Here is a 21261-nt window from a genome sequence, read left to right as displayed (position 1 = left end):
TGCAGAACTGCAATTTGGGGAGTACAACGTCTACAGAAAGGATAGACAGGATAGGAAGGGGGGAGGGGTTATGCTATTAGTTAAGAAACACATAAAAACCAAGGAAGTGAAGCCAGTCGACATCGCTGGACAGTGCAGTGTTGAGTCAGTTTGGTGTGACATAAGCTTTTGGGAGATCAAAATTGAGAGTAGGAGTGTGCTATAGGCCTAATGACTCTGATGAGTATAATAAGGAACTGTACAGGGAAATAGAGTGGGCCAGTAAATCAGAGAGTCTTATAATGGGAGATTTTAATTTCCCAGATATTGACTGGAATTTGGGGGCTGGTTACTCACACACTAGCAGGGCTTTTGTGGATTTATTGGATGATTGTTTTCTACATCAGCATGTTCAGGAGGCAACTAGAGGGAGTAATACTCTTGATTTGATTATCAGCAGTGATTCTTCATGCATTAAGAATCTGCAGATAAATGAACCACTAGGTGGCAGTGTGCTGAAGTGGGATTTACTGAAAGAGGTAACTACCATTAGGGGTAAAGGGAAGGGTTATTGCTTCTGTAAAGGCGACTACGATGGACTGAGACAGTATTTAAATTCTATACAGTGGGACCAACTGATGATGTTACCAACAGCAAATTCAAAATGGGAAGCATTCAAAGAACATATCTTGGAAGCTACTAGGCTTTACATACCAACTAAGAAATATTGTTCAAGGTTTAGGCCAAAATGGATGTCAGATGAACTAATGAGGCATATGGCAGAGAAGAAAAATGCATGGGATACTTACAAATTAACACATGACACAGAAGCCTATGATAGATACAAGTTGATATGCAACCAAGTTACAAAGGAGGTTAGGCAGGCGAAGGCAGATTACGAGAAATCCTTGGCAAGGGATGCAAAGAAAAACAGCAAAGAGTTCTTTACTTATGTAAACTCTAGAAGGAAGGGGATGAATCAGATTGGTCCACTTGATATTGATGGGTCAACTGTTGATGATCCTGCTCAGGTAGCTAACAAACTAAATGAATATTTTGCATCGACATTCACACATGAGGAGTTATTCAGCAAGGGGAATGCCAGAGGTGTATTCAACTCTAGCAGTAAGCTAGAGAATCTTGAAATAACTGGGAGTAAAGTGGAGGAGAAACTGTTGAAGATAAACACAAGAAAGGCACCCGGGGTGGATGGGATCTATCCAGTTATATTAAAGGAGGCAGCAAAGGAAGTAAGCAAACCCTTAGCCATAATTATGAGAGCTTCCTTGGACTCAGGGGAGGTACCCATAGACTGGAAATGTGCAAATGTGACCCCAATTCACAAAGGAGGATCAAAGGCTGACACAAGTAACTATAGACCTGTGAGCTTAACTTCTGTTCCAGGAAAATTAATGGAGGCACTGGTTAAAGAAGCACTGCAGGATCATTTAGACAAGACTTCAGTTATAGCTCAGACACAGCATGGTTTTGTTAAGGGGAAGTCTTGCCTGACCAACTTGATTGGATACTATGATGCAGTCACAAAAGAACTGGATGCAGGGAATAACTTTGATATTATATACTTGGATCTTAGAAAGGCTTTTGATACTGTTGCACATGGAAGACTGCTACACAAATTGGAGCAGTGTGACATTGGAAGCAAATTGCTGCTATGGATAAAGGGGTGGTTGAGTGGGAGAAGACAGAGAGTGGTAATCAATGGACACTGCTCATCGTGGACTAATGTTATTAGTGGAGTCCCTCAGGGCTCAGTGTTGGGTCCATTATTGTTTTCTGTATTTATAAATGATATTGATGATGGTATATCAAGCTTAATGTCCAAGTTTGCAGATGATACAAAGGTTGGCAGGGTTGTCAAGGACACTACTGACACTACACTGCTGCAACAGGATCTGGAAAGGTTGAGCAGATGGGCTGAGAGGTGGCAAATGAAGTTTAACATTGACAAATGTAAAGTACTACACATGGGAAACAGCAACCCCAGGGCAACGTATCAACTCTGTGGTACTACACTGACAGTGGTAGAGAATGAAAGGGACTTGGGGGTGATTGTGCAGGCAGATATGAAGTTCTCTGAGCAGTGCAGACGGGCTGCAAGAGTAGCTCATGGAGTATTGTCAATTATATACAGGAATTTTTCCAGCAGGGATAAGGAGGTGATTATTCCATTGTACAAGGCAATGGTCAGGCCACACCTAGAGTACTGTATACAGGTCTGGAGGCCTCATTTCAAGAAGGATGTAGAGCTGCTGGAACGAGTACAGAGAAGGGCAACAAGATTAGTGAATGGAACAAAGGGGTGCTCTTACGAGGAAAGGCTTAAGTTTTGCAAATTACAGTGTCTGGAGACTAGGCACCAGTGAGGTGATCTGATAGAGGTGTATAAAGCCTTGAATGGTTTAAGCATGCTCAATGCTGATGGGATTCTTCCTCTAGCTCAGAAAAATCACCTGAGAGGGCATAAATTCAAATTGAGGAAAGATAGATGTAGGATAGATGTGCGGAAATTTGCCTTTAGCCAGCGGGTGGTTGGTTGGTGGAACAGACTGCCATCCCTTGTGGTGGAGGTTGATAGCCTAAATAAGTTTAAGGCTCAGCTGGACAGGTATTTTGAACGAACAGAGGGGTGAAGTGGAAGTGGGTTTTTTTTTTTTTTTGGCTGATGCTGCATAAGCTTGCTTTCTTGCATCAAATGCCTCTACTAATGCTAATGTTATTAGTGGAGTTCCTCAGAGTTCAATGTTGGGTTCATTGTTGTTTTCTGTATTTATAAATGATATTGATGATGGTGTATCAAGCTTAATGTCCAAGTTTGCAGACGATACAAAGGTTGGCAGGGTTGTTAAGGACACTACTGATGCTATGCTGCTGCAACAGGATCTGGAAAGGTTGAGCAGATGGGCTGAGAGGTGGCAAATGAAGTTTAACATTGTCAAATGTAAAGTACTACATATGGGGAAACAGTAACCCCAGATCAACGTATCAACTCTGTGGTACTAACTGACAGTGGTAGAGAATGAAAAGGGCCTGGGGGTAATTGTGCAGGCAGATATGAAGTTCTCTGAGCAGTGCAGACGAGCTGCAAGAGTAGCTCATGGTGTCTTGTCAATGATATACAGGAATTTTTCTAGCAGAGATAGGGATGTGATTATTCCCTTGTATAAGGCATTGGTCAGGCCACACCTTGAGTACTGTATACAGGTCTGGAGGCCTCATTTCAAGAAGGATGTAGAGCTGCTGGAACGAGTACAGAGAAGGGCAACAAGATTAGTGAATGGAACGAAGGGTTGCTCTTACGAAGAAAGGCTTAAATTTTGCAAATTACAGAGTATGGAGACTAGGCATCGGAGAGGTGTATAAGGCTTTGAATGGCTTGAGCATGCTCAATGCCGATGGGATTCTTCCTCTTGCACAGAATAATCGCCTGAGAGGGCATAAATTCAAATTGAGGAAGGATGGATGTCGGATAGATGTGCGGAAATTTGCCTTTAGCCAGCGGGCAGTTGGTTTGTGGAATAGACTTCCATCACTTGTTGTTGAAGTTGATAGCCTAAACAAATTTAAGGCTCAGCTGGATAGGTATTTCGAACGAACGGAGGGGTGAAATGGGAGTAGTGGTTGTTTTTTTTTTTTTTTTTGGCTGATGCTGAATAAGCTTGCTTTCTTGCATCATATGCCTCTACTAATGCTAATGCTAAACATATGAATTCTAGGTCTTCTGCTACATTAGAAAGAAAATTCAGAGCAATAAAGCAAAGGTTGAGAAATAGCGACTGTAATTAGAGGAAACTGATATTAAACAAAATTATTATGTATTACAGATTAATGTAATTCAATAAATTGTGTTATTAAAGGTTAATTTCTTATTGTGTACAAGCTGTTAATTACTGTGATAATTTAAAAGATTTATAAATAAACGTAAAATAAAAACACAAAATAAAAATTAAATTAATACTTGATTGCTGCCTTCTGGTAAAGCTCCACCAGAAAATGACCATGTAATTGTAGGAGATGGTGTTCCAGTAACACGACAATCAAACCTTATGGTTTCTCCTCTTTGTGCCTCATAACTAGAAGGGGATATCGTTAGCTGTGGTGCTTCTCCACGATCTTCTTCTGAAAATGAAGTTACTTTAATAAAAATTCTAGTTATTTTAAAAGATATACACTGAGTAGGTACTTTATTAGGTACACCTAACTTTTTCATGGAAGAATGTTCCTTCAATAACAGCGTCATGTGTTCATACTATATAAAGCAGTTGGGACACTATGTGCAATTCAGTGCAACAATAGGCAATAACAAAATATTTAAGTGATTTTGAATGTGACATTGTAGTTTGCACCAGACATCAATACGGTAATAATAATAATAATTTATTTATCCCTATGGTATGTTACACTTTTTTGGGAGATAACAGCAAATGCGGAGGGAGAACACATAAGCCAATGGCTTTTTAGGGGGTGTTCCCTTAAAACTGAGTTTTTTGTACATTTCTTTACAGAAGACTTCGAAAAGCATCACTACTTATAATATCATTGTGAACATTTTTACAATTGAATGAGAAGAGAAAAGAAAAATGATTAGATGTCTGCAGAGAAATTTACAAACTATTTGCCAACTGCTTCCTTTAACATTGTACATTATTTCCATCTTGGTGTTTTTAAAATCCAGGAGTTGAGTAGAAGGTAATTTGAATCAGACATCCCTGGTGATGTGTTCAATTAGTAGTTTCTTGAATTGATTTAGTGAAGTTACATTTTTGATTTTTGCAGGAAGTTTTTTCTAGGTTTTAGCACCTCTGTATTTTATACTTTTCTGACATATGGCTTTTCTGAAAAGCAGAATCTTCAGGTTGGCTTCATTTCTTAGATTGTATATTTCTTCTTCTTCTATGGAAAAAGGGTCTGAAGAGAGGGGGGAAACTCTGGTGTCGTCGATGTATTGAAAACAAAGACTGCTCCACTTTCTGTAGCAGTTGGTAGATGCTGAGGAGTCTCACTTTTTTGTATCTTGAACTAACCGATGCATTCCAGGAAAGGCCCAAAATTGAGCGAATGCATCGATTGAGAATGGAGTTCATTCTCGCAAGGTTTTCTTGGCTGGTGGTACCCCATGAGATGATTCTATAGGTGAGGTGCGGCTGAATTAAAGAAAGGAATAGTAGTCTGAGAAGGGAAGGAGACACCTAGGCAGAGGGCCCTGGTGAGTATTCCCACTAGTGACGAAGTTTTCTTTTGTAGGGTTATCATCTGTTTTGCCCTACTGAACTCAGGTTTAACATGTGGCTGCATCTCAGGTGTAGCTAGATCTGTCCAATAATGAAATAATGTTCTTTGGCTGGAAATGGCTCACAGATAAGAGGCCAATACACAGATGATATTTTTTCTTTTTTTTTTTTTTGTCAATGTTGAATAAGCTTGCTTTCTTGCATCATTTGCTATTACTAACACCTGTGCTGAACAATAATTAAAGCATACAGTCAGTCAACTAACAACTCAGTACAATAGTGGTAACCAAAGAAGCATTTCAGAATGAAAAATTGTCATACGTGGTTAGAAATGGGATGTAGCAGCTGATAACTAAATCAGGTTCCGCTCAAATGAGCAAAAATTAAGGTATGGTTACAGTAGGGCTCAGTAACACTAATACTGAACAACTGAAAAAAACATTTCCAGGTCTCACAAATCCTGATTCCTCCTGTTTCACAATGATTGAAGGGCCAGAATATGGCTTAAGTAGCATGAACCTATGACCCATCCTGCCAGGTCAACATGCAGTTTGGTGGTAGCAGAATAACAGTATGAGGAGTGTTTTTGTGATGCACACCAAGTCCCCTTGATACCACTGGAGCAACATTTGGATGCCATGGGTTATCTGGAAATTATTTCTGATCAGACATCTCTTCATGGCTACAGCATATCCATTCAGCCTACTGTGGTGGTCTTTCCAATCACCGGATCGGTTCGATCAAGCACCTGTGGGATGAGGCAGAACAAGCTCTTTTGGAGTAAACATCTGCAACAATACAATTTGCAACAGCCACTGGATGCAATTGAACAAACAAACTAGGATTCCTGTGGCTTGCTTTCGACACTTTATTAAGTCCAAGCCATGATGATATAGGCTATTATTAGTGATAAAGGAGACCAAACATTATTAGATTGGTGTACCAAATAAAGTGGCCACTTTATTTGGTACACCAATAATGCAAGATATTTAAAAAGGAATAATTAGCCCAAGTTTAAGCAGTATTAATATTTTGTGTCATATTTAAATGCTGAACACAGTCATCAGTTATCTTTCAGCCAACAGAGAGGTACTAACCATATATACCTTCATTAATTCAATATCAGATTAGTCAGAATGTGAGGTATTTAAAAGTTGCTATCTTCACTAACTATAGAATTTTATTATGGATAATTCAAAATAAATCTAATGAAATTCAAAGTGTGAAATGAGCAACCTGTGACTTGTGAATAGCTTGTCTAATTCTTAAAGATACAAAATCAACTACAGTAAAAATATTGTCATAATTAAATTTAATTTAAAAAATATTTGCAAAAAACTGACTTGATAATTATGAAATTGAATGGAACTAGAATTTAGTACGGTATAGTATATATATATGCCACCTTTAAATTATAAATTTCTGTCCACTTCCCAAAAGTCACATTCACATGAACTCATATACCTCTAAGTCATGCTATGGACACGCAACCCATTTTGTTCAGATCACCAAAGCCAGATTACACTGATCACTAATGATACAAAATGTGTCAATTCCCAAAGCAGATGCTGTACATCTTCCTCTTATACCCATTCAATATAAGAGAGAATGGCAATTAGTGTTTCAGAGAAGAAATACTTTTGCAATGGAAGATAGAATTTTAAAAAATTAACCATTGAGGTTTGTGTGATATTTCTTAATTTCTTCTATATTAACAAAAATTGCCAAGTTTCATTTTTTACACCATAATAGACATGCAGCTACATTGTTTATCGCACATAATTGGACTTACTTACTGTTTAATACTTGTAATCCAGGCAAAAAAGGTGAAATTTCTCTCTTTTAGCATTGTGACTTACTCAGTAAGCTTGTGGTAAGTTTGTGGAGTAACTTTTTAAAATTACAGCTATGTAAGCTGGTCGAAGAGCACTTGCGTAAGCCAGTGACCAGTCTGACTTACATAAAGGCTGAAAGTGAAGAGATAGAATATATTCAGTGAGCACATACAGCCATAAAAATGTATGTTTCATTGCAATTGTGAAACTGTACCTTGGCTGTATATGCTTTTGTGGAATTAAATTATTTTTTGTGTGTATATTAAGTTACTATTTATGTGCATCAAAAATTGAAAACAAGGGGAAAGCTTCAGATGCTTTCCTCTAATTTTCAATACTACTTTGCTAAGCAAAGTTAAAAGACAAGAGATATAAAATTTTATTACATGCCTCCACATCTGAATTGAAAAATTCTAATGAACCTGCAAATCAATGTTTTTTTTTAAAGTTACACTTGATTTTAGTGTATAGGTGTGTAATTTTATTTTTCCTTTTAAACAGCTAATTTCAATGTTAATCTCAAAGGAAGTGCAAAAGGCAGATTAGGTCTACAACAACATGGCTACCTTTCTGATCCTGAAACACTAATAGAAAGAACAAATTTAAAAAATTTATAGTGGTGTCATATGAAAGGATAAATGGAAAAAACTAAATTTAAATATTTTTTTTTACAAAATGTTGACTAGATAATGATTTTCAAACCTATTAAAAATTGTGAATTATTATAAAGAACCTAATTCATTTACACAGAGAATACGTGACTTATGAAAATGAGATTGCAAATTCACGATTTAAAAATGAGATTACAGATTCATGTCATTTACAAATTCAGAGAAATATGTAGGGGAGAGGACAAGGCAGACTTTAAACCAAAATAAATGGACATAAAAAATTTTAGAAATAGCACAACACATGAAGGCACTTTAATTAAAATAATTTCAAAATTATACAAAAAAAAAAAAAAATAGACAAAGAAAAAAAGATGACATATTTATTAGGAAATACAACAAGACAACTGGTAGGAACAGTAAGAGGGACAGAGGATGTTCAGATTGATTTATTTAGTTACAGAATATAAGTCAGTATATAAAGAATTGGGTTCTAAGTTATTATGTTAGCTCTAAACACAAGTTAGGAAAATATCACCAATCTTGACAATGCCACTCTTTGTAAAATAAATAAAAAAAACTTAGTTTCATTTATCTATTTTGTAAAAGCTATATATGTGATCATCAAGTGTGAACTGCCAAAGAGTCAGTAATGTAATGTTTTTCTGTAAATTTTTATGTAGAATAATATATTGTTAATTAATTTGCATTTCTTAATGGAAATAACTCAAAATAAAAAATAACCATTCAAAGTCCTAATCAAGCAATTAATAATGTCGTTCTTTGCCAATATGTACAAAAGATTTGTTTCACTTTATTGTTTTGTAACCTATATACAAGGAACCATCAAGGAACTACATCAGTTCTGCATATAGTGGCACCTGGAGACTAGGCACCTGCAAAAAAATCTGAGTAAAGTGTTTAAGGCTTTTCAATACTGCTTTAGTTGATTGAATTGGCTAAATGCTGATGGCATCCTTCCTCTTGCACAGGTAACACATTTGAAGGGGCATAAAATTAAATTGAGGACAGTTTTAATAGAAATGTGCAGAAATTTGCCTTCAGCCAGATGGTACTAGATTGTTGTAACAAATTTGCATGGGTTAAAGGAGATTAGCATTAGCAGAGGCATATGCAGCATCAGCCAAAAAAAAAAAAAAAAAAAAAAACACTTCCATTCATTTGACATACCTGTCCAGCTGAGCCTTAAATTTAATTAGGCTGTCAACTTCCACAACAAGGGAAGGAAGTCTGTTCCACCAACCAACTACCCACTGGCTAAAGGCAAATTTCCACACATCTATCCTACATCTGTCTTTCTTCAATCTGAATTTATACCCTCTCAGGTGATTATTCTGAGCAAGAGGAAAAATCCCATCAGTATTGAGCATGCTCAAACCATTTAATGCTTTATACACCTCTATCCAATCACCTCGCCGGTGCCTATTCTCCAGACACTGTAATTTGCAAAACTTAAGCCTTTGTTCCATTCACTAATCTTGTTGCCCTTCTCTGTACTCGTTCCAGCAGCTCTACATCCTTCTTGAAATGAGGCCTCCAGACCTGTATACAGTACTCAAGGTGTTGCCTGACCATTACCTTATACAAGGGAATAATCACCTCCTTATCCCTGCTAGAAAAATTCCTGTATATCATTGACAAGACACCATGAGATACTCTTGCAGCCATTTTCAGCACTGCACAGAGAACTTCATATCTGCCTGCACAATTACCCCCAGGTCCTTTTCATTCTCTACCACTGTCAGTGTAGTACCACAGAGTTGATACGTTGCTCTGGGGTTGCTGTTTCCCATATGTAGTAGTTTACATTTGTCAATGTTAAACTTTATTTGCTAACTCTCAGCCCATCCTGCTCAACCTTTCCAGATCCTGTTGCAGCAGCATAGCGTCAGTAGTGTCCTTAACAACCCTGCCAACCTTTGTATCGTCAGCAAAATTGGACATCAAGCTTGATATACCATCATCAATATCATTCATAAATACAGAAAACAATAATGGACCCAACACTGAACCCTGAGGGACTCCACTAATAACATTAGTCCACAATGAGCAGTGTCCATTGATTACCACTCTGTCTTCTCTCCCTCAACCATCCCTTTATCCATAGCAGCAATTTGCCTGCTATGCCACACTGCTCCAATTTGTGCAGCAGTCTTCCATGTGCAACAGTATCAAAAGCCTTTCTAAGATCCAAATATATAATATCAAAGTTATTCCCTGCATCCAGTTCTTTTGTGACTGCATCATAGTATCCAATCAAATTGGTCAGGCAAGACTTTCCCTTAACAAAACCATGCTGTGTCCGAGCTATAACTGAAGTCTTGTCTAGAATATCCTGTAGTGCTTCTTTAATCAGTGCTTCCATTAATTTTCCTGGAACAGAAGTTAAACTCACAGGTCTATAATTACTTGTGTCAGGCTTTGATCCTCCTTTGTGAATTGGGGTCACATTTGCACACCTCCAGTCTATGGGTACCTCCCCTGAATCCAAGGAAGCTCTCATAATTATGGCTAAGGGTTTGCTTACTTCCTTTTCTGCCTCCTTTAATATAACTCGCTAGATCCCATCCACCCCAAGTGCCTTTCTTGTGTTTATCTTCAACAATTTCGCCTGCACTTACTCTCAGTTATTACAAGATTATCTCGCTTACTGCCAGAGTTGAATACACCTCTGACATTCCCCTTATTGAATAACTCCTCATGTTGAATGTCGATGCAAAATAATCATTTAGTTTGTTAGCTACCTGAGCAGGATCATCAACAGTTGAACCATCGATATCAAGTGGACCAATCTGATTCATCCCCTTCCTTCTAGAGTTTACATAAGTAAAGAACTCTTTGCTGTTTTTCTTTGCATCCTTTGCCAAGGATTTCTCATAATCTGCCTTTTCCTTTGCGACTTTGTAACAGACCAGATTATGTATCTATCATAGGCTTCCATGTCACCCATTAATTTATGTGTCCCATGCATTTTTCTTCTCTGCTATGTCTCATTAGTGTATCTGACATCCATTTAGGCCTAAACCTTGAACAATATTTCTTAGTTGGTATGTAAAGCCTAGTAGCTTCCAAGATAAGTGGGGGGGGGGAGATGGGGGAACTCAGGAACCTTGCTCCGGAGACGGAACTTTGGTTTCACCACTTCAAGTCTACAGTAAACCCCCGCTATTCGCGGGGGTTACGTTCCTGAGAAATGTCGCGAATAACGAAAACGCGAATACTGAGTTATGGCTCCCATAGTAATAAAGGGGTTCCCCGTTCCAAAGTATGAAATATATAAGAAAAACTAGTCCAAAATTTTGTCTATGTATATATTATGTGTACCTTCATATTATGACTATGTACATAGTGAAATGCAAGCATATGGCATTGAAATTAAAATAAGAAACAAATTAATATTAAATGTAATATTTATTAGAAATTTCAAACAAATCTTTCAAACCAGCACCTTTGCTAGCAAAAAAACTTATCCCGCTAGTGCTATCACCAGTTTCGCTAAAGCGTTGATAAAGAGTTTTGCCTTTTCACGAATGATGAGTGAACTTAACGGAATTTTATTTTGAGTTCGGTCTTCTATCCACAGATTTAAAGCTTTTTCCATTTTTTCTAATTTAACATCACAAGTTACAGAGCAAATTTTTGAAGCAATTAGTGCGTTTTCACGGACACTACGATGGATTTTTTCTTTCGATTTTTTGATTGATCGTACCGTTGGCTCATTGATTTTATGTTTTGCCACTGAGGAGACTCTTTCACCATTAGAAATTTTGTCTAATAACTCAATTTTATTCGCTAATGTCATCACCACCTTCTTTGATCTTTTCACATTTCCCTTGTTATTCATAGCCATATTTTTGTAGGGGTTAGAAAGAACTTGTCCACAATAAAGTCACTTTCTTCCATTAACACACTCGAAAAAGTCTGTTTTACACTGCAAAACGGTAGATTTATCATTTTTGTAAGCATATAAATTAAAAGCAAACGACGAAACCTTCCATGACAAGCACATAACACATACTGAACAAGGATTAGCGAGAAACATCCATGCTTGCGATTTTGTCACCCCTCTTCCCCCACCCACTGAGCGCTGTTTTGACCGGGAAAGATAATTTTAGCCACGCCCATATTTTTTTATGGCGGAAAATATTCACGGCCCTTTAAAATTTACATTTTTTTAGGTTTCATTTTATATTAAATCGGCGATCGTGAATACGCGAAACTGCGAATACAGATACGGCGAATAGCGGGGGTGTACTGTACAATAAGCAAAGTGGTGGTATTATTAAGTGGCAAATTATGTAGAAAAAACCAACTGCAAATGATGCAAGAAAGCAAGCAGCGTAATAGCATTATTAAAAAAAAAAAAAAAAACATTTCACCTATCCATCCTCTCCAATAGTTTGTCTAGTTCTCTCTTGAATTTATTCAAACTATTCACTTCCACAACATATTGTTGCTTGTTCCAGCAATCGGCACATTATGACCATGTTGCCCTTGTGCCGTAAAGCCCATAAAGAAACAAACTTCCAGCAATCAACCACCTGTTGGTTGAGGGCAAACTTCTGAACATCTATCCTGCAACCATCCAAACTCAACTTGCATAGTTGAGTCTGGATGGTTAACCAATGTGCATAGTTTGATCAAGAGAAAGAATCCTATCAACACTGAGTTTTCTCATTGCTCCAATAACATGTCAATGTGACATGCAAGGAAGTGGCATCATGAATTGCCAATGGTCAGACTAGCACAATGGATGATAACAGGATTGGGTATTAATCCACATCATTTGAACACTTCAAAGACATCAATGCAGTAGTGCAGACAGATAAAACACTCACACACTCACTCACACTCTCTCTCTCTCTCTCTCTCTCTCTCTCTCTCTCTCTCTCTCTCTCTCTCTCTCTCTCTCTCTCCACATAACTGTAAAATTTTTCATTCTATATTTAAATAATAAATAAAAATTAGGTAGTGTAAATAATTTATGGTACTCTGTATATTCTTAGTATAAAAGCAATTACATTATTTTCACTACTAATTAATTACAATAAAAGTAATTACACTATTTTCATGAATTAAACTCACTTCATTTTAACATTCTACAGGGTATCTCAAAAATATTGGAACAAACCTTTAGGGAAGGTAGGTAACATCTAAAGGAATGTGAATCACATAGGAACCCATAACTGGAAACATCACCGTAAGTTGGTACACGGCCTGTTCATCAGTTCGCAAGAGGGAAAATCTCTGGTTTACTCATTCAAGCAGTAGTTGCCGCACGAAGAGCATGCATCGATATACGAATTGTGAGCTGGCACACATGCACCTAGTGTATGGATTAGCAGAGGGCCCACATGGTATATGCCCCCATGCGGTACAATATCGCTTCGCAATAAATGTGTGGGCAGGTATGGTTGGTGACTGCTTAGTCGGCCCATACCTGTTACCATCCCGTATGAACTCTGCTAAATATCGGATCTTTCTTGAACAAGTTCTACCAGGGTTACTTGACGATGTTCCAGCAAATGTGAGATGCAACATTTGGTTTCAACATGATGGGGCGCCTGCCCATTATGGAAGGTGTGTTCGTGACCATTTGAACAGGTGTTTTGGGCATCGATGGATTGGCCGTGGTGGACCCGTTGCCTGGCCCCCATGCTCACCTGATTTATTGAGCCTTGATTTCTTTCTGTGGGGGACCCTCAAATCTATTGTGTATGGATCGCCTGTGGAGATGGAAATGGATCTCGTGGCGAGACTAGTCTGCACTGCTGCTACTGTCAAAGAAACTCCAGGTGTGTTCGACCGTGTCCGCCAATCCATGCTGCATCGGTGTCACGCATGCATCGCGTCTCATGGTGGAACCTTCGAGCATCTGTTGTAACATAATGAAATGCATCCATCTCGTACTCCATTGTTAATATTATGTCAAATAAATGTTTGCCACTAATCACTGTCTTGTGTCATTTCTGCTTCTTGTGCCTCTGCTACTACTTTCTCGTGACGTTTCCGGTTATGGGTTCCTATGCGATTCACATTCCTTTAGATGTTACCTACCTCCCCTAAATGTTTGTACCAATATTTTTAAGACACCCTGTATATTTAAAATTCAATCTAACTGCTCTTTAATAAATTTACCTAATCACTAAATTACCAACTCACTAAAACTGCACAAAGACGTGGGGGGTAATTGTGCAGTCAGATAGTTTTCTGAGCAGTGCAGACAGGCTGTCAGAGCAGGTCATGGGGTCTTGTCAATGATATACAGGAATTTTGCTAGCAGGGATAAGGAGGTGATTATCCACTTGTATAAGGAAATTGCCACACCATACCTTGAGTACTGCATATAGGTCTGAAGGCCTCATTTTAGGATGTAGAGCTGCAATAATGAGTACAGAGAAGGGCAACAAAATTGGTGAACTTAGGTTCTGCAGATCAATCTGCTTAGTCAATCAGATCACCTGCAAGGTGATCTGATTAAGGTGTATAAAAGCTTGAATGATTTGACCAAGCCCAATGCTGATGGGAATCTTCCTCTTGCTCACTTGAGAAGGCATAAATTCAAACTGAGGAAAGACAGTTACAGAATAGTTGTGCAGAAATTTGCCTTTAGCCAATGAGTGGTTGATTGCTGGAACAAACTTCCATCTGTTGTTGTGTAAGCTGATAGCTTAAAAAAATAAATTCAAGGAAGAACTGGACAAACTTTTGGAGCGAATGAATAGGTGAAATGGGAAGGTTTTTTTTTTTTTTTTTTTTGGCTGATGCTGTATAAAGCTTGCTTTCTTGCATCATATACTAATGCTAAAAGTTCTACAAATGGCCTGAAAGTACTATGTTGCCAAATGATGAGAATCCTCTTGGGTTGCCAGCAAAAATTTAAAATCTCAGTGTGAGAATGAGATAGTGAGCAATTAGCAATTAATTAATTAATTAATGAGACAATCTGATTGAGGTGTATAAGGCCTTGAATGGATTGAGCAGGTTCAATGGGATTCTTCCTCTTGCTTAGATTACAAATCTGAGCGGGTGTAGATTCAAACTGAGGAAAGACAGTTGTAGAATAGATGTGCAGAAATTTGCCTTTAACCAGCAGGTAGTTGATTGCCAGAACAAACTTCCATCTGTTGTTGTGGAAGTTGATATCTTAAATAAATTCAAGGCAGAACCAGACAAACATTTGGAATGAATGGATCAGTGAAATGGGAAGGTTTTTTTTTTTCCCCCGCTGATGCTGTATAAGCTTGCTTTCTTGCATCATATGCTTCTACTAATGCTAATAAATGCTAAATATATCCATTTTTCTTGTACTACCAAAAAAAAAATAAATTACACTTTTTTAAAAACCAATATGTTTTTATATGTTAAGTAATTTTATTAAAAATATAAGAGACAGACAAGATGCATACTGTTGATTTTCTGAACATAGAAACATCTAAACGCATGGATATTCAGAAAATTATAGTTTATTTAATAGTGAAATTTCACCCCAATGAAACTTTGTGGTGATTTAAACACTTCGACATAGAAGGGTTTGACTGTACTTTAATCAATGAATGGGTACCATAAAAACAACTTTTTTTAAAATAATAAATACCCTTTATTTACCTGAAAGGAGACCTACTATCTCAATAGCAATTTGAAGTTTTCCCTCTCTCATTCAAATACTCTACTTCTTTATATATAGGCAGACATATTTTCTTAAAATCTGTTAGGACTGGTGTTAAACTTTAAGTCAACATTAGTGATGCACTGTCTTCACTTTTTAAAGTAGTAGTAGTGGCATGTGATGCAAGAAAGCAAGTGTATGAGCTTATGCATCAGCCAAAAAAAAAAAAACCCACACCATTCTCTCCAAATGCCTGTCCAGTTCCTCCTTAAATTTATTCAACATATCAACTTCCACAACAACAGATGGAAGTTTATTCCAGGAATTAACCACCCGCTGGCTAAAGGCAAATTTCCGCACATCTATTCTACATCTGTCCTTTCTTAATTTGAATTTATGCCCCCTTAGGTTCGTAATCTGAACAAGTGGAAGGATCCCATCAGAATTCAGCGTGCTCAACCCATTCAAGGCCTTATATACCTCAATCAGATCACCGCACAGGTGCCTAGTCTCCAGCCACTGCAATTTGCAGAACTTAAGCCTCTCTTGGTAAGAGGATCCCTTCATTCCCCTCACCAATCTTGTTGCCCTTCTCTGTACATGCTCAAGTAAATCTACATCCTTCCTAAAATGAGGCCTCCAGACCTGTACGCAGTACTCAAGGCGTGGCCTGACCATTGCCTTATACAGAGAGACAATCACCTCCTTCTCCCTGCTAGCAAAATTCCTATATATCATTGACAAAACCCCATGACCTGCCCTGGCAGCCTGTCTGCATTGCTCAGAAAACTTCATATCTAACTGCACAATTACTCCCAGGTCTTTTTTATTTTCTACCACCTTAAGTGTAGTACCACACAGTTGGTACGTTTCTCTGGGGTTATTTCTACCCATATGCAGTACTTTGCATTTGTCAAGGTTAAACTTCAGTTGCCACTTCTTAGCCCATCTGCCCAAATTATCTAGATCCTGTTGCAGTAGCAGACTGCATTACTGTCATTAACAACCCTGCCAACCTTTGTATCATCTGCAAACTTCGACATTAAGCCTGATATACCTTCATCAATATCATTGATAAATATACAAAACAACAGTGGACCTAACACCGAACCCTGTGGGAGTCCACTAATAACATTAGTCCACGAAGAGCAGCACCCATTGTTTACCACCCTCTGTCTTCTCGCACTTAACCATCCTTTTATCCATTGTAGCAACTTACCCTTAATACCATTCTGCTCCAATTTGTACAATAGTCTTCCATGCATCAAAAGCTTTCCTGAAATCCAAATATATGATATCAAAATTGTTTTTTGCAACCAGTTCCTTTGTAACCACATCATAATATCCTATCAAATTTGTCAGACAAGACTTTCCTTTGACAAACCCATGCTGTGTCTGAATTATTGCTGCAGTCTTGTCTAGATGATCCTGCAATGCATCTTTAACCAGTTATTCCATTATTTTACCCGGAACAGAAGTTAAACTAACTGGTCTGTAATTACTCGTGTCACCCTTCGATCCCCCTTTGTGAATTGGGGATACATTTGCAGATCTCCAGTCCGTGGGAACCTCCCCTGAGTCCAAGGATGCTCTCATAATTATGGCTAAGGGTTTGCTTAGTTGCTTTGCCGCCTCCTTTAATATAACTGGATAGACCCCATCCACCCCAGGTGCTTTTCTTATGTTTAACTTCAACAATTTCTCCTCCACTTTGCTTTCAGTTATTACAAAATCATTAAATATCCTGCTACCATTTGATAACCTTCTGCCATTTTCAAACCTTAATAATTCCTCATGTGTGAATGTAGATGCAAAATACTCATTCAGTTTGTTTGCTATCTGAGCAGGATCATCAACAGTCAAACCATCGATGTCAAGTGGATCAATCAGATTCATCCCCTTCCTTTTAGAGTTTATATAAGTAAAGAAATCCTTGCTGTTTTTCTTAGCATCTTTTGCCAGGGATTGCTCGTAATCTGCCTTTGCCTGCCTAACATCCTTTGTGACCTGATTACAGACTAACTTATATCTGCCATAGGCTTCTGAGTCGCTTGATAATTTATATGCATCCCATGCATTTTTCTTCTCTGTTACGAGTCTCATTAGTTCATTAGATAACCATTTAGGCCTAAACGTTGAACAATATTTCTTAATAGATATGAAACTTTTAGTAGCATCCACGATTAATTCCTTGAATGCTTCCCACTTAGAATTTACTGTTGGTAACATCGTCAGTTGATCCCACTGTACAGAATTTAAAAACTGTCGGAGACCACTGTACTTTATTTCATATTTGGTTGGCAATACGAAGAATATTGAACAAACTTTATTTCGCCAATCCCCCTTGATTTTAATATAATATTAATTTGCATAATATAAAAATCTTGCATTCAACACATGCTGACTAAACCGCAACCATTATTTAACAAATTACCTACCTCCCTTAACAAAGAGAATGGTTCGGGTTGATTCGGATCCAGCTGAATTTGTTGCAGTGCAAAAGTATTCTGCTTCATCAGATTTTGTAGCTGCAGGAATATGGAATACACCTTTCACAAATGATGAGAGAGGGTTTAATTGGTTATTGTGTCCTCCAGTCCATCTGAGCTCTGGTTCAGGAAAGCCTTCAGCAAGACATCGAAATTCAACAGGCTGGCCCACTCTAACTTCTTGATAACGTGGCTCAATAGTAACTCTAGGAGATGTTGGTCTACCTGTACCTAAAATAAAATCAATAAAAACAATACGAGAAACAATTAAAAACTAATATAACAAATAATATATCATTATTATGAGACAACGAAGGAAAAAACATTCTACAAAAATGAAGTACACACTGCACTGTAATATACCAAATTTCAAATTCACTCACTCACTCACTCACACACACAGACACACACACTATTTTTTTATGAAACCCCCAAACATGAAAGGTATTAGAATATATAGTACTTCGCACCATGCAGGGGTTAAACGTTGAGAAGATGAAAGAAGATACATGTTGATGTCAGACTTAAATTTCTGTAGATTCTGGTTTTCGGGAAATGTGTGAAGTGAGGTTGTTCCAGAAAATGGAAGTTAAAGGAATAAACGAGGAAGAAGAAAAGTTGGTTCTGTGAGTTGGAAGTTGGACAGTAAAAGGATACTGACGTTGTGGCATGTGTTGGAACTAGTTTAAAAGAGAGAGAGAGGGAGAGAGAGAGAATGGAGGGATTATAGAAGCCAATTCAGAAGAACGGTGCCCATGGAAGTATCTATAGAAAAGGCATGCAGCAGAAACAGAACATTTATGAGCCAGAGTGGAGAGACTTTGTAAGGGATGAGTCATTAATTAACCTAATTGCCCTCTTCAATGGAGTCTAGAAGTCAGAAAGCATATGGGGGGGCTGGTACGATACTAGTACGATAGCATACTAGGAAAAGATCTTTTCCTAGTATGCTATTTCTAGCCAATGCGTACACTTAGGACCTGTAGTCTAATTTTGAACGAACAAGCGCACGATAAAGGTGGAGTAATGTGCATCGGTCTGCCCCTCATTTATTTGAGGAGATGGCACGAAGGAGATTCAATCCCCTCATGCACTTTGTTTGCAGTTGACGGATATGTGGTAAAAATGTCAACTTCTTATCAAATGTGAGATCCAAGAATTTTGTCTCAGGTACTACTGGAATGATGTGTTGTCCGAGTTTGAGTTCTGGTTCAGGGTGAACCTTCCATTTAGCATTAGCATTGGCATTAGCAGAGGCATATGATGCAAGAAAGCAAGCTTATTCAGCATCAGCCAAAAAAAACAAAAAAAAAAAAAAAAAAAAACCCACTCCCATTTCACCCCTCCGTTCGTTCGAAATACCTGTCCAGTTGAGCTTTAAATTTGTTTAGGCTATCAACTTCAACAACCAGTGATGGAAGTCGGTTCCACCAACCAACCACCCGCTGGCCAAAGGCAAATTTCCGCACATCTATCCGACATCCGTACTTCCTCAATTTGAATTTATGCCCTCTGAGGTGATTATTCTGAGAAAGATGAAGAATCCCATTGGCATTGAGCATGCTCAAACCATTCAAAGCCTTATACACCTCTATCAGATCACCTCGCCGGTGCCTAGTCTCCAGACTCTGTAATTTGCAAAACTTAAGCCTTTCTTCGTAAGAGCAACCCTTTGTTCCATTTACTAATCTTGTTGCCCTTCTCTGTACCCGTTCCAGCAGCTCTACATCCTTCTTGAAATGAGGCCTCCAGACCTGTATACAGTACTCAAGATGTGGCCTTACCATTGCCTTATACAAGGGAATAATCACCTCCTTATCCCTGCTAGAAAAATTCCTGTATATCATTGACAAGACACCATGAGCTACTCTTGCAGCTCGTCTGCACTGCTCAGAGAACTTCATATCTGCCTGCACAATTACCCCCAGGTCCTTTTCATTCTCCACCACTGTCAGTGTAGTACCGCAGAGTTGATACGTTGCTCTGGGGTTACTGTTTCCCATATGCAGCACTTTACATTTGTCGATGTTAAACCTCATTTGCCACCTCTCAGCCCATCTGTTCAACCTGTCCAGATCCTGTTGCAGCAGCATAGCGTCAGTATTGTCCTTAACGACCCTGCCAACCTTTGTATCATCTGCAAACTTGGACATTAAACTTGATATCCCATCATCAATATCATTCATAAACACCGAAAACAACAACGGACCCAACACTGAACCTTGAGGAACTCCACTAATAACATTAGTCCACGTTGAGCAGTGTCCATTGATTACCACTCTCTGTCTTCTGCCACTCAACCATCCCCTTATCCATAGCAGCAATTTGCCTCCAATGCCACACTGCTCCAATTTGTGCAGCAGTCTTCCATGTGCAACAGTATCAAAAGCCTTTCTAAGATCCAAATATATAATATCAAAGTTATTCCCTGCATCCAGTTCTTTTGTGACTACATCATAGTATCCAATCAAATTGGTCAGGCAAGACCTGCCCTTAACAAAACCATGCTGCGTCTGAGCTATAACTGAATTCTTGTCTAGATGATCCTGCAGTGCTTCTTTAACCAGTGCCTCCATTAATTTACCTGGAACAGAAGTTAAACTAACAGGTCTATAATTACTTGTGTCAGCCTTTGAACCTCCTTTGTGAATTGGGGTCACATTTGCACATCTCCAGTCCATAGGTACCTCCCCTGAGTCCAAGGAAGCTCTGATAATTATGGCTATGGGTTTGCTTACTTCCTTTGCTGCCTCCTTTAATATAACTGGATAGATCCCATCCACCCCAGGTGCCTTTTTTATGTTTATCCCCAACAATCTCTCCTCCACTTTCCTCTCAGTTATTACAAAATCATCCAGCTCACTGCCAATGTTTACTTTACCTACATCATTCTCCTTCCTGAATAACTCCTCATGCGTGAATGTAGATGCAAAATACTCGTTTAGATTGTTAGCCACCTGAGCAGGATCCTCAACTGTTGAACCATCAATATCCAGTGGACCAATCTGATTCATCCCTTTCCTTTTCGAGTTCAAGTATGTAAAGAACTCTTTTCTGTTTTTCTTTGCATCCTTTGCCAAGGATTTTTCATAGTCTGCCTTTGCCTGCCTAATCTCCTTTGTGACTTGGTTACAGACCAACTTATATCTATCATAGGCTTCCATGTCACCCATTAATTTGTATGTATCCCATGCATTTTTCTTCTCTGCCACATGTCTCATTAGTTCATCTGACAACCATTTAGGCCTAAACCTTGAACAATATTTCTTAGTTGGTATGTAAAGCCTGGTAGCCTCCAAGATTAGTTCCTTGAATGCTTCCCATCTTGAGTTTGCTGTTGGTAACATCATCAGTTGGTCCCACTGTATAGAATTTAAATACTGTCTCAGACCATCATAGTCGCCTTTACGAAAACAAAAACCCTTCCCTTTACCTCTGATGGTAGTTACCTCCTTGAGTAAATCCCACTTC

General features: G+C 38.4%; 1 protein-coding gene across 11 annotated transcripts in view; it reads right to left on the bottom strand.

Moving 5' to 3' along the window:
- Positions 1–21261, bottom strand: part of trol (terribly reduced optic lobes) — a 1731230-nt gene that overhangs the window by 420056 nt on the left and 1289913 nt on the right. For 10 of the 11 annotated variants that reach the window (XM_090387691.1, XM_090387694.1, XM_090387699.1 and 7 more), the window contains 2 exons: positions 17740–18021; positions 3956–4116 (listed from right to left, as the gene is read on the bottom strand). In XM_090387691.1, the coding sequence (XP_090243817.1) occupies positions 3956–4116; positions 17740–18021 (443 nt within the window). The remainder of the gene's footprint in view (positions 1–3955; positions 4117–17739; positions 18022–21261) is intronic. The other variant, XM_090387692.1, reaches the window with a different exon arrangement.

This window comes from Mastigoproctus giganteus, chromosome 13 (assembly GCF_048544385.1).
Source record: "Mastigoproctus giganteus isolate SK-2022 chromosome 13, ASM4854438v1, whole genome shotgun sequence".
Classification (NCBI taxonomy): Eukaryota; Metazoa; Arthropoda; class Arachnida; order Uropygi; family Thelyphonidae; genus Mastigoproctus; species Mastigoproctus giganteus.
Note: the sequence above shows the minus strand (reverse complement) of the source record. Positions and strands in the feature narration are given on the sequence as shown.